This window comes from Mesocricetus auratus, unplaced genomic scaffold (genome assembly GCF_017639785.1).
Source record: "Mesocricetus auratus isolate SY011 unplaced genomic scaffold, BCM_Maur_2.0 Super-Scaffold_100006, whole genome shotgun sequence".
In the NCBI taxonomy this organism is placed as follows: domain Eukaryota; kingdom Metazoa; phylum Chordata; class Mammalia; order Rodentia; family Cricetidae; genus Mesocricetus; species Mesocricetus auratus.
Genome location: NW_024429190.1, coordinates 71131438 through 71144805, shown reverse-complemented (window position 1 = coordinate 71144805; position 13368 = coordinate 71131438). Strand labels below are relative to the sequence as shown.

Genomic DNA, 13368 nt, shown 5'->3' with positions numbered 1-13368 from the left:
TCCCCTGGAGCTGGAGTATGCAAACAAAGGTCCTCTGTAAGAGCAGTATGTGTCCTTAAACACGGAGTTCCCTCCCCAGCCTCTAGCTGAATAAACTCAGATAATTTGTTTAACTTCTCTGGGACTCAATCTGCTTTCCTATGAGATGTTATCTGATCCACTGAAGACGGAGTAAGAATGCACAAAGCACACATGATATCATGCATGGCATTCATTACGTATTAAAAAAAATATTAGTCCTGGGAACTAGGAAGGTGGCTCAGTGGTTAAGAGAGCCTCTGGCCTCTGGCTTCTGAGGGACCGCATCCCACACATGCATTGTATGCATGCATGCATATGTGTGCAAGCATGTGTGTACAAACATACACACATAAAAACAAATCTTTAAAAGTGTTAGTTTCTAACACACCCCAGAACCCCTTCAAAGAGTTAGAAGACCTTGATCTTCAATACAATTGCTGTCTTCCTTTACAAACAGCACACAATAGACTTCAAGACCCTTGGGCCTAGGCTCTAAACCAGCATATAGAAGAGACTTACTACTGACTCCTTTGGGCTGAAATATAAATTATAATGCTCTATTTTATCGAGACACTGCAACTTGGATGTTCATTTCAGCAGTCACAGTGTATTAAGTAACTATCTACATTCTCAATAGATCGCCTCTCTCCACTTTACAAGCCTCAATGTTTAGTACTGTACCATCACTCTGGGTCACAAAGTCAGACCATGAAGCTCCAAGCTAGCTACCTCTCTGCCATTAACCACAAGAGCAAGCAAAGTGGATAGAATTCTAGTTTACTACCTTCCATTGCTGGTCCTGATGCTTGGCAACACGCAATTCCCAAGACCAACAACAGTACCACTAGGGAATGACATTTTCCCTGTCTTAAGGACACTGGATTGGGATGAAGGATCAGCAGATGGTCTACAAATCCAGAGACTGTCAATTACCTGCATCCTCACTGATCGTGAAAGCTGTGTTGCTCAGGGAGACAGTCGAGGCATCATTGGGACCACTAATGAGCACCTTGGCCACTGCCAGCCTTCCAATGCGGGCATTGTCAGAAGCATCAGCCAGGGCGATCTCAAATTCCTCTTCCTCTTCATACTCGCTGTCATCAATGACCATTACATCACACGTGGACATGGTGACACCAGGTCCGAATATCACACGACTCTCAGGAGACCTCCCTCTGGACTTAAAATCAGAACCTGATTCCAGAGCATAAAGACTACTTCCCATAGCCGATTTAGGGACTGTGTAGCAAATGGCAGACACAATGCTGCTTGAGTCTCCTGCAACACACAGCAAGAAAGTCAGAGCGTGTGAACAAGTGCTTCTCAAATTTTAACATTTCTAGTAACTTAATGAGCTTTTCCCTCTGACACATTCCATCACTGTTTCTGCTCCAAACTCTGACAGGCAACCTTCCTGAACTGCAGTTTCTATTAAGCCTGTGGTATAAACCGCTTGAGGATTTAATATACCCCAGATACTTCCCCAAATAACTTAAAATGGATTTCCTATTCTGTAAATTTTGTGCTCTGTTAATTCACAAGACTCATTGCCCACCATCTAAGACCACAGCGGGTGGGAAGATAAGAGGCATATTTGGTACTTTAAGTGGCGAAGTAATTGTGTCCTGAAGGAAGGGAGAAGAGAACAGTTCACTGCCTCTCTGGAGAAACTTGTGCACTTCAATTCCCCGAGAGAGACAAGCTAGGTTAAAAAAGGAAAGGCAAAACAACACAAAACAATATAAAGTAATATAAAAATAAAAGCGACCTCACTCATTAGTGCTGTCACATCCCTTGGCAACAGCTTGCTGTAAGCCTGGTGTGGTGGCACAGAGCAATCAACGGGGCTTGCCTGTCCTCCAAGTGGCATTTACTAAGGTTTCGTGCTGCCCACAGTATTTATCTCACTAATGCCCAGTCAGCAGATTCAATACTGAAAGCCGACATCATCATTTGCATTCGTGTGGCCTTGAAAGGGGATTTTATCCCTATGCATTCGAGAGTACAGGAACTGCACAATCATGAACCCATAAACTCTATGGTTTTGAATGTCCAGCTTTCAAAATTGTCCTTTATGTCCCAAAGGGATATATTTTTCATCTGAACATTATACTCAACATCCAGGTAGGGAAATCTTTAAGTATATTTTCTACCTCCTGGAACCTGAGATTTGCACAAATATAACCTCTCTCCTTGACCACAGTTGGTGAATATTTTATGGAATGAATGATTGATTAAAAAGATGAAGTTAATAAATAATGCAAGGTGAAATCTAACTAGTCCTTACATGGCCTTTAAGAACAAATGAGGCTCTAACTAAATGCCCTGAGAAGGAAAACCTTCTGGTAATGCTCCATACAGGTGGACTCAACATTACAGTTGTGCTGGGGATTCAATGGGTTGACATATGAAAAAATAAACACAGGAGCTAAGGTGAAACTCGAGCACTAGGCACTCAGAAGAGGCTCGACAGACTGTAGTTATTATCATAGCTCCTTGTCACCTGTGGCAACAACAGACCTTTCCTTTCAATGGGTGCAAACAGAAACCCAGTGCTCTCGTTGACCCGGTAGGTCTTCTTATCAAACTCCAGTGTGGGTTCATCCTCAGTGTCACTGATGATGACCTTCGTCTGGGTGAACTCTCCAAGCAGGGCATAGGCTGGCATGCTGAGCTCCACAGTGAAACTTTCAGCACGCTCAAATACATCGTCATCATTGATGACGATGGTGCAGGACTTTGTGTCCTCTCGTTCATCAAACTGCACCTGTCACAAAGCAACAAAAGGCATTTGAGTGTGACTTCCCCAGTTCAGTTCCTTGGAACCCAACTTGATTTGGCAAAGAACTGCATGATGCCTTTGGGTTCCTCTATCCACAACTCCCCTCTGTCCCTCCCACACCACTGGGACACCTCTTCCTGTCCTTTATGTGCAACCGGGGCTCTTTTATTGTATAAGAATGTGGAGGGCAAAGAGATATCTTACTACTGGTGACTAGAAAAATGGGTGTAATTTATTTGTCTTCTTTTTATTAATAATTATCATTTGGTTGCTCATTGCTCTTCGCAGTTGGGGACAGGCTTAACCAGAAAGAGCTCCAATTTTAGGGTATTAAGTTTGAGTTTTGGGTTCTGCTTGCTCCCCTAGATAAAATCATGACAGTTTATGAACATCAGGTACTTAATTCAGAATAATAGTTCTTCTACACTAAGTATCATTAAGAAGACTAAAGAAAAAGGTATGATGAAATTGTTAAGATATTTTAAAGCACCATGCAAATATATCACCACTGCCATGACTATATCATGCATATAATTAAAGATTAATAAGAGAATCTTGTTGTACTGAATAACTGAATTCGAATTCATAAAATGTCACTTAACACACTAGGCTGGGCTTTTGCCATAAAATGGCCTAGGACTATGAGTAAATTTAGCAAGTCAATACAGAGAACTTATTTTGTGTCCGCATAACTGTAAATGTACCATGATACCCTTGTCTAAGAAAAAAAGAATGAATGAATGAAAAAGAGAAAGGAGTAGAACAGACACAGAGAGAAACAGACAGGAAATGAATAAAGTGAGGATAAACCCTTTCAAAAGAACCAGAGATAAACACTGTTCAAATTGGAGGAGTGGGATATGATTTTGGCCTGTTGTTTGTATAAACTGAGGCAGTTAAAACAAGAATGAGTATATAAGAACTAGTCAGAAGCCTCTAAGGGTACCCAAACCTGAAAAACACATAATTTAAAACAGTCAAAATTATTAGTGCATACCTAATCAATTGATCAAACTGTGTTGTTCCTAATCTCTGTGTTTCAAAATGCCCTCAAGAAAACCAAACACTCATTAGATTTCTGTTTAAGATCTGGAACACACTGACAGACCTTTGTGTTTTCCTGAAAAATGTGCCATCCCTTTGCTGAAGACACCTTGTCCTGTCTGGTCTTATCTATGTTCTTATTGACACAAAATGCTTTCACTTATTCTAGCTGATGCGTGAACCTCATGAAAGGACATGGCCCACTTTGACTTACAGAAGAGATTTAACTGCTAAAATGAAGTTGACTTGAAAAAAATGGAATACATTAAGTACAAGCACTGTATCCTGTAGGAGAAAAGAAGCTAATTATCCACCTCTACCCCCAATTCATGCTAAGTATGTGCTCACCATTGACTTGTACCACAAACCCACCAACCTCTCCCTTTTCTTTCTCATTACAACCCCAAAGGTAAAAGAGATGACTTGGAAATTTCTCTGTAGCCCAGGCTTAAGGCAACTGACACTCAACATGCTTTAGACAAAAACCCCAGCACGAAACATTGTCAGACTTGTTCTTCTTGGCTCCTCTCATAGCCATGGCTGCCTTCCGGCCCTCTCTGCAGCCCACTGCTCAATCCTGTCAATTTTACTATTGAACCCCCTCCCCCCCACATCTCATCACCTCTCACCTCTTCTATCCCAAGACCTCTCTAAGTGGTTTGTCCACATACCGTCTTCCATACCTCCAGAGAGAGAAGGGAGGGGAAGACGGAGGACACCCAGAGCTGAGCAGACATAATACCTTCATGAGATCTTGTCATGAAGCAAAATGTAAACACCCAGTAGCCAGATGACAACTTAAGCCCTGGAAGATACTTGAGGTGAGAGCAGCTGGACTGAAGAACAAAGAGCTATGGGAGGGGATATGAGGAGGAGGAGGGTAGGAGGGAGACGGGTAAGAAGGAGAAGGTAACACCGTGGGCTGCAACCACGCAGAGGAACGAGGGGTTCTTGCCACACCTACCTGGCCGGCGTACTCCATGTAGTCCTGCTGTCCAGGATGGGAGCTGACCCCGGAGCTGGAGCTGGCTGTGCCTTGTTCGGTGCGACACAGGACGATGGCATACTGGTTCAGGTTCCCAGTCCTCTGCACTGTGACACTGACAGACCCCGCCTTCTCACTGACGTTATAGCTAGGGGCACACAAAAGTCAGGCTCTAGAAATCGGTCTGGGGCTATGAAGAGACCACTCACCCAGTGCTCACCTCAGCTATATGGTCACAGGAGTCAGGCGTTTCGGAGGACAGGTAGTTTAGTGTCTTCAAAAGTTACACAAATTGATGAACTATGCTTACCAGGGACAGTCACAGTCTCTGGGAACAAGGACACTGGGGTTAAGGAATGCCACCTACTCACTGTGACTGGAGTCACCCAGGAAAAGGAGCTACAAACTTCAGAATTCAGAGGGTGCACAGGTGACAAACAACCTCTCCCAAGTGGGCAGGGCAATCACAAGGGGCAGGGGGTTCTTAGGATGACGTTGTGTGGAAGGTTGTTAGGGACAGCTTCGGTAGAAACTCACTGAGCCAGATGTGTAGGATCCATGCAATTGAGCTGGGTGGTTTCTGAGCCTGAGCCCAGAGAACAAGCTTCCTAGATAGAGTTTTATGATGTGTGAGCCTGGGGAGGGGTGGGTGTGTCAAGGGGCCTGCTCTTCTTAAGACCTTAGTTCATAATGTGGCGGTTTGGAAAAGCCACAGGACAACAGCAGTGAACTAGGCTTCGAATTTCATCAATGAGGACAGCTGTGCCTCACTGATTTGAGTGAAAATACCGTTGAGAGAGTGGATTCCACTGCCAGTTCACCATGCAACTCAGACCATTAGAATTAGAGGCTTGCCAACAAAAAGAGACACCTTTTATTCAACTTGCTTAATATCAGCAGGGAACTAAAAGCAAATTTCAAAGCCTTACATGTTTTACAGCTGATTCTAATTATTCCAAATATGTCCAAGACTGGGGAAGTTATGTCTGGGACTCCTGGAAGCAAGTTCAGTTGTCCTACCCACACTAGAACTGTCAAGAAACTGATGTCTTAGAATAGTGACTCTCTGTAATGTTAATTTAAAAAATAGTTCACTGTAGAATAATAACCTTAGTTATAATAATAACCCTAGTTTAACTTAGAAAACCATCACAATGTCTGTCCATCATCATTACCAAATAACTCCTGGATTCCCTCTACAACTCTCCAATAGATGAGCACAGTATCTCAATCCACATATGAGATGGACAATTTGACTAGAATTGCTGTAGTTTTTAAGTATCAAGGTATTGTTATTACTTGGGTAAAGGAAATTGGGATATTATACGAATAAAATTCAGAGAAACCTTGGAAAAATGCAACCTGAAAGTCTCTTTTCTATGTTTTTCCTAAATTCTATTGGACTACCTTCTATAACTTGAAGATGGAAGCAAAAGTATTTCAGAGAAGCATTGAAAGAGGGTGGTTAAGATTACTGGGTTTGGTGCTGGAGAGATGGCTCAGTGCTTTTCCAGAGGTGTCGGGTTCAACTCCTAACACCCACATGGAAGTTTACAACTGGTTCTAACTCCAGTTCCAGCGGGTCTGACATCCTCACAGAGACATATATGTAGGCAAAACACTAATCATATTCTCAAAAAATAAAAATAAATAACTTTTTAAGAGATTACTGGGTTTAAGATCTTGTCTCACTGCTTGCAAGCTACGTGACTAAGGGTGAGGAACTCAGCGTCTTCCTGTCTCTATTGCTTTGCTACTGTGGGGACAGGAAGAGAATCTCATAATTGCAAGTTGCAAGCAAGTAAGTTGAGTTATGTTGAGAACATACCACCATACCTGGTGCGTACAGTATATCATCCAATAAATATTTCATGCAATTATTTTAATGATTGTTATCTCTAGCCTTACAACCGCCACCACCACCTCCACTACCACCACCACCGTCACTACCATTATCATCAGCAATAAGAGACCTGCCTTCTGTAGTGTTTCATCCTAATTTCCTCATTGCTTGATTAATTCCTCAATACACAGTACACAATAAAAATTGTACCTGGTATGTTTGAAGCTGATGAGAGACCACTGGATATGGAAGATATTGTCATTGACCACGTTGGGTTTACTGTCTTTCACCAGAAACTGAAAACTATCCATTACTTTCTGGATCTTCTCCTCATGTAACACATAACGAATCAACCCCAAGTTCACATCCTCTGTGAGAAAAAAGAGAGAGTCCCAGAATCCACTGTGAACTAACGTGGAGATATGAAGACACTCTCATAGCTCCCAGACCAACACATCGACTCTAGTCTTCTAATGGGCTGGAGGAATTCATTTTCAAGACTATAAAAAAACATAATAGTCTTCAAAACAAATGATTCTTCCTAGTTTTAAAGCAAGACCATGCAATGTTGTGTGCAAATACCTATCTTGTAGAAAGCCCCCTAATGTTCGTGGAAAAGAAGAGTCTTGGGGTCTGGACAGAAAGCGCCCCAGAGAGTGTCTGTGGAGAGTTGAAGGGCAAATCTGAAAGCCGACAGAGATGACATCATCCTCTGTGTGGGAAGGTGTGAGCTTATAGGAAAAGTTGGGTTGACAGCAGCAACTCATACACAAGACACAGCTCTGCAAGACTGAGAACGGGGTGGAATGGGAACACAGAGCATGGACCTTAAGAAGCACTGTCACAGTGAGCACCCAGTCACAGTATCCCCAGAGAGGAGGAGTGACAAAACCACTTGCTTTGTGTTACTCAAAAAGGAAAATATTTCTTCTGAGCAACTTACACACTTATAAAACAGACTTTAACTTCTTGGCTGAAGATGTTTAAAAATAAATGCCGCCACCCTTAGAGAATAAAACAATAAACTTCTTAAGATCACAAATCTTTCATCTGGCTGCCACTTTGTTGTCTTATAAGAAAACCAAGCAGTCCCATATGTCATCTCCAGAAAACCTAGAAACCCATGGGCAGGAGACACAGAAAAGATGAAGTTCAGAGTGACAGGAAGAAATCTTGGAAGAGTAAAATGTACAAGGTGGTGGTTAGACACTAGACGATCCATTTGAAAAGTAGCTGGAAGTGACCGGCAGACATGGGGAGCCCATTTCAGCACGTCCCCTTTCCTGGCTCCTAAGAACCCACCCTGGGTGAAGGTGGCTGTGGCTCTGCCTGGCTGCAGCTTGTTCTCCACGTAGCCATGCATGGGGCCAACGGTGACCTCATAGACAAGCTGTGAGTCCTCGGTGTCTGGGTCCATGGTCAGCAGTTCCTTCTTGGTGATCAGGTTGGTTGCCTGGAATAGAAAGCCATTAAATTTAATTCCTGGGGTGGGAATTAACCTGGAGCAAGACCCTTAGACTCAGATTTAATTCAGTTCCACAATGATTTACTGAGAGCATTTACTGCACAGAAAAGTCTGCTAGCATGGGAGAGGCAGTGAGAATGGTATCTATGGCAGCCTCTGCTCTGGAGGTTTTCAAAGAACAGCTCCCGAGCAAGGTCAGTGGGGCAAGAGCCATGTAGAAATAAGCAAGGGATTTCAGTTTGGGTTTGAAAGAGGATTGGGACCTGGGAGGAAAGATATAATGGCTAAGCCTTATACCTTAGAAGAATGGCTGAGAATCCCAAGGTTGATTAGGATAAATATACTGTACCCTGACATTGCTCAAATATACTAGCCAAACTTAATTTCTTTACCCATTTACTCAGTCAACACAGAGTGAGACCCGAAGCCCATGGAAAGAAAGAGTGGGGAGTAATACTGTATGTTAGTAGGTTTAATCATATAAGGGCAGGGCATTAACTTTTAGATTTCATAAACTAGAAGTCATTGGTGACCTCATTATACATTAATTACCCAGACAGGGTCTCATTAGGCTGGCCTCTAACTGGAGTCTTTCAAGATCAGCCTCCCAAATGATCAGATTACAGTGATATGCTACTACATTTGGCCATTGGAAATGTTAATAACTGCTATTGGAATAGAGGAGGGATGGGGAGTAGGCCAGAGTGATGAGAAAATAATCACTCTGATTGAATATTGAGAGAAAAATCAGAGTGTAAAAAAAGGATTTACACTGGTGTGTGTGTGTGTGTGTGTGTGTGTGTGTGTGTGTGTGTGTGTGTGTGTGTGTGTGTAGGCCAGAGATTCATGCTAGGTGTATTCCCTGATTGTTGTCCTTCTGATTTTGTGGAATAATCTCTTGCTGAACCTGGACCAGTGAGGCTAAGAATGGCTTTCCCCTGAGCTCCAGAGATCTGCTTGCCTCTGTGCTTCCAGCACTGAGGTTATACGCACGCACCAGTGTGTCCAACTTTTTAAATGGCAGCTAGGAATCTGAACTTGCATCCTCATGCTCTTTATCGACTGAGCCTTTTACTCAACGCTACTGTATTCATTTGAAGAAACACAACAGATCAACAGCTAAGCACCTGTCCACAGGATGAAAAGGCACGGGATAAACATCACTGATCAAGGTTCTGAAACGGGAGGAGGAGGAGCACATGTGCTGATGCTGATATGGGGTTAGTGCTGAGCTCTACCATTTCCAAATGATGAGATGTACCTTCTGAGGACCTGCTGCTACCATTTCCAAATGATGAGATGTACCTTTTGAGGACCTGCTGCTACCATTTCCAAATGATGAGATGTACCTTCTGAGGACCTGCTGCTACCATTTCCAAATGATGAGATGTACCTTCTAAGGACCTGCTGCTACCATTTCCAAATGATGAGATGTACCTTCTGAGGACCTGCTGGGAACTGGGAGATGGAGGAGGAGGTCTCCGAAGGAGGACTTCTCTGAGAACAATTGCCAACAAAGGTATCTGCTCCATTCTATCTAGGTCAAGCATTTAAAGTTCCTTAGAGTCCATTCTCCCCTCCTAGAAGTTAACAGTTTCAGCTGAGCTCCTGCCTGTCTGGCTTGAGACACAGTTTCCCAGCCTAACATGGATACATCTGTGCTCATCTGACCAATTTCTTGCCAACAGAATATAAGTGGAAATGACACATTCAATTTTTGTGTCTCCTGCTTAAAGTGAAGTTCCTCACCCTGGACTTCCTGATGAAATGTGCTGCGCATTCAACACCAGAAACTCCGCAGCGATGGGTCCACCATCACTGTGATGACCCTGAAGACAGGAGGCAGCAGGTTCAGTCCTGGCCTGACACTTCCCCATCACACGTCTGATAGGGGATGTCCTTCTGTCCATGTTTCTCTTATTGGTTGATGAATAAAACACTGATTGGTCAGTAGCCAGGCAGGAAGTATAGGCGGGGCTAGCAGACAAGGAGATTTCTGGGGAGAGGATGCAGAGTGAACCTCTGGGTAGATGACATGTAGCTGTCAAAGGAGGAACAGGTCTGGACATTCTCTGGTAAGGCAAAGACCATGTGGAAATACACAGATTATTAGAAGTGGGCTAATAACTAAGAGAGAGCTAGTCAATAAGAAGCCTGAGCCATTGGCCAAACAGTTTATAGTTAATATAAGCCTCAGTGTGTTTATTTGGGGCTAAATGGCCGTGGGACTGGGTGGGACAGAAACTCCATCTACACATGTCCCTTTTGTTTCACCTGCTGCTATTTTTGGGGGTGGATCTTTTTGTAGCGTTATAGGATTATATTAAACTATAATGAGCTAACAGATCCTATTAATTTAATCAATGAAGAATCTTTTGGATTTTGGGTACTCCCATCTTAGGAAAGCCAGGTCATGAGAGAATGGTGGGTGAACTGCTATTCTATTCTTAAGTTGATGAAGGAGGTCAACGCAATATGGAATATAATATATTTATTCACATGCAAGATGAGAGGAGCGAAAGTGTGGCAGGCTTCCAGAGGAGGAGAAGAGAGTTTCATTTTCTCTTTCACTTCCTTTTATGCTAACCTGTGCTAAGTTTCCCTATCTCCGCCCCTTTTGGGTGAATAGCTTTGTGGGGCTCACCCCTATACTAGGTAGCTTCACAATGTTGACTTAGCCAACACTGAGCAATGGATATGGCAAATGGGATAGAACTTACCTTGCCATCCATATACTCCAGCCACTGCAGACCCAGGTTGGTGACAATTCTAGGGGTGCCATCATCTACCGGAAGGATGTCCACATGGAACTGCTGGGGTGCTGCGGTCATAATCTGCAGGGGAAGCCAGGCAAACACTCATCATCAACACTGAGTTTCCCAGACACTATACCTGAAATGCTGGAATCCCTGAACATGTCAGAGACAAAGCGCAGTCTGCGAAGCTACCTTTCACCTCCTATCTCAACTGGTATGATGCCTCAGGGAGAGTGATGACTGACAGGGTGAATCCAACATGAATACAGAAACAAAAAGCATTGGTGTCTCTGCTCAACCTCAAGGGTGTCTCTGCTATAGAAGCTGGTTTTCCTCTCTCCGTGTGTGTGTATGTGTGTGTGTGTGTGTGTGTGTGAGAGAGAGAGAGAGAGAGAGAGAGAGAGAGAGAGAGAGAGAGAGAGTGTGTTAATATGGGGTCATCTAGCATTGCTTAGGTTGGTCTTGAACTTCTGAGCTCAAGTAATCCCCCTGCCTCAAGCTCCTGATTTGCTGGGACTACAAGTATGTGCCATCATGGCTGGGTGCAATTATGATGCTGAATTTGGAATAAATGATAACTACTGCATGTTTACTCTGACATAAGGTTCTATATTTTAATGTGTACCAATGACATGGGAGTAGAAAGGGACTGTGAGAGGAGAGGAGTAGGTCTAAAGGGAGTGGGGAACAAGGGGGGAAATGGAACACATGAAAGCAGAAGGTGGAACTTTTGGGTATGAAGAAGAGGACCACCAAGTAGGGGGAGGCCAGGCAGCACACCGGGGCATATAAGAAAGGACAAAGGAAAATAACACACACACACATATGAAAATGCTGTAAAACTCATTACTCAGTATACCGACTTAAAAAATTAATTAGGAAAAGAAAAAGACCTTGCCTAAGCTGAAACAATATATAGATACTTTTTCCTCTCAATATCTTGTGTTAAAGCTTTCACTAGAGACTGGCAAACAGCATCATTAAAATGTTGATGCCGAAGGCTCCAGGTAGGATCAGCTCAGCCAGGGAGGGATGCTTATAAGCTCAGAGAGCTTTTCTTTTCCTTCTCTTTCCCTGTTTTTGTTCTCATTTGGTTTAAGGACAGTGCTCCTTCTGTGGATAAGAGGCAGAATAAATCAAGAATAAAAGCATTTAATGGTGAAAGGGAATTTACATTGCAATTCCATTCACCGGAAGAGACCTGTCTATAGACTGTCCACACGAGCTCACTGTCCCTGAGTGGTTACCAGCTTCAACACAGGGCAGTGAGAGGCTAGCCTTTCAGTCTACAAGTTACACAATTACAATTTTCTAAGACGACATGGTCCCTCTGCAGGCTTGCTCTGATGATTAGGTTTTTAAGAGGGTAGCCATTGCTGATTCATCTTTGTTTATTTTTCCCCTTTAGAAGTCAGGCTAAGCAGGAGCAAGGCACAGAGTGATAGCCTGCCAGGCAATGCCATGGGACAGACAGAACAGATGCAGACAAGGCAAAGGAATCCCAAGGGCCACCGACAGATGTGATGACCAGCTGAGGATAGCCTTCTGCATCTCTGAAGGACACTGGGCGATCTCCCTTCCAGTAAAATAGTCATCCACCAACAGGGTAGACGAAACTCGCCAGGGCTGAGAAAGACTCTTCTGCTGTCCTAGGTGTACAGCAGGTTGAGAGCACACTGTTTGCTAACACTGCTTCTGTGGAGTCAGACACAGTTGTGTGAGTGTTATTCCAGGGGGATGCAGTTACTCCAGGGGGAGTTTATGGAATAGTGGAGTTCTGTTAGGGGACAAAGGGACAAAGGACTGAGCAAATTGTGCAGAAGGCAGTAGACAAGGAGTCAGAAAACAGGTCTTGGAGTGTGTGTGTGTGTGTACATGCACATGTAGAGCCCAAAAGTCAACCTCGAGTGCTGTTGCTCAGTAACTAAGCACCTTGTGTTTTTGAGGTAGGGTCTCCCTGGGGATTGCTAATTAGAATAGATTGTCTCCAGGGATGAGCCTGTCTGTGTCTACCTCTCTAGTGCTGGGATTATAGACACACACCACTATGCCCAGCTTTTGACACAGGTTCTGGAGACTGAAGGCAGATTCTCACAACCACATAGAGACCACTTTCAAACTGAGCCATCTCTGCAACTCCTTTCTTCTCCATCCTGGAGGAGGTAAAGCTGGGAAGGCGCTCAACCTCAGCAACAGGGTGTCTTATTATAGAATACAGAGGCTGATTCTAAAGTGATGATGATGATGAATGTTTTGTGGGCCTGCCACGGGGCATCAGACATGAGGAACAGAGATTGTACCTCCATTTTACAGATTGGGAAGCTGAGGCTTTCAAAAGGAACATGACTTACAAAGACACTCGGCTGAAAAGCAGCAGAGCCAGGAATCAAGATTTGTGTGTCTCCTGTACACAAAACCACTCTAGATCTCCAAAAAGTGAGTGACTCATCTTATTCCAAAAAGAGAAAGAGG

The 13368-nt window shown here is 43.6% G+C and overlaps 1 protein-coding gene across 1 annotated transcript in view; it reads right to left on the bottom strand.

The window, feature by feature from the left end:
* Fras1 (Fraser extracellular matrix complex subunit 1) overlaps nt 1-13368 on the bottom strand; it is a 400187-nt gene that overhangs the window by 47225 nt on the left and 339594 nt on the right. The window contains exons 51-56 of the mRNA XM_040747451.1: nt 10861-10974; nt 7978-8128; nt 6886-7045; nt 4812-4980; nt 2542-2788; nt 955-1299 (exon numbers count right to left, since the gene is read on the bottom strand). Of these exons, the coding sequence (XP_040603385.1) occupies nt 955-1299; nt 2542-2788; nt 4812-4980; nt 6886-7045; nt 7978-8128; nt 10861-10974 (1186 nt within the window). The remainder of the gene's footprint in view (nt 1-954; nt 1300-2541; nt 2789-4811; nt 4981-6885; nt 7046-7977; nt 8129-10860; nt 10975-13368) is intronic.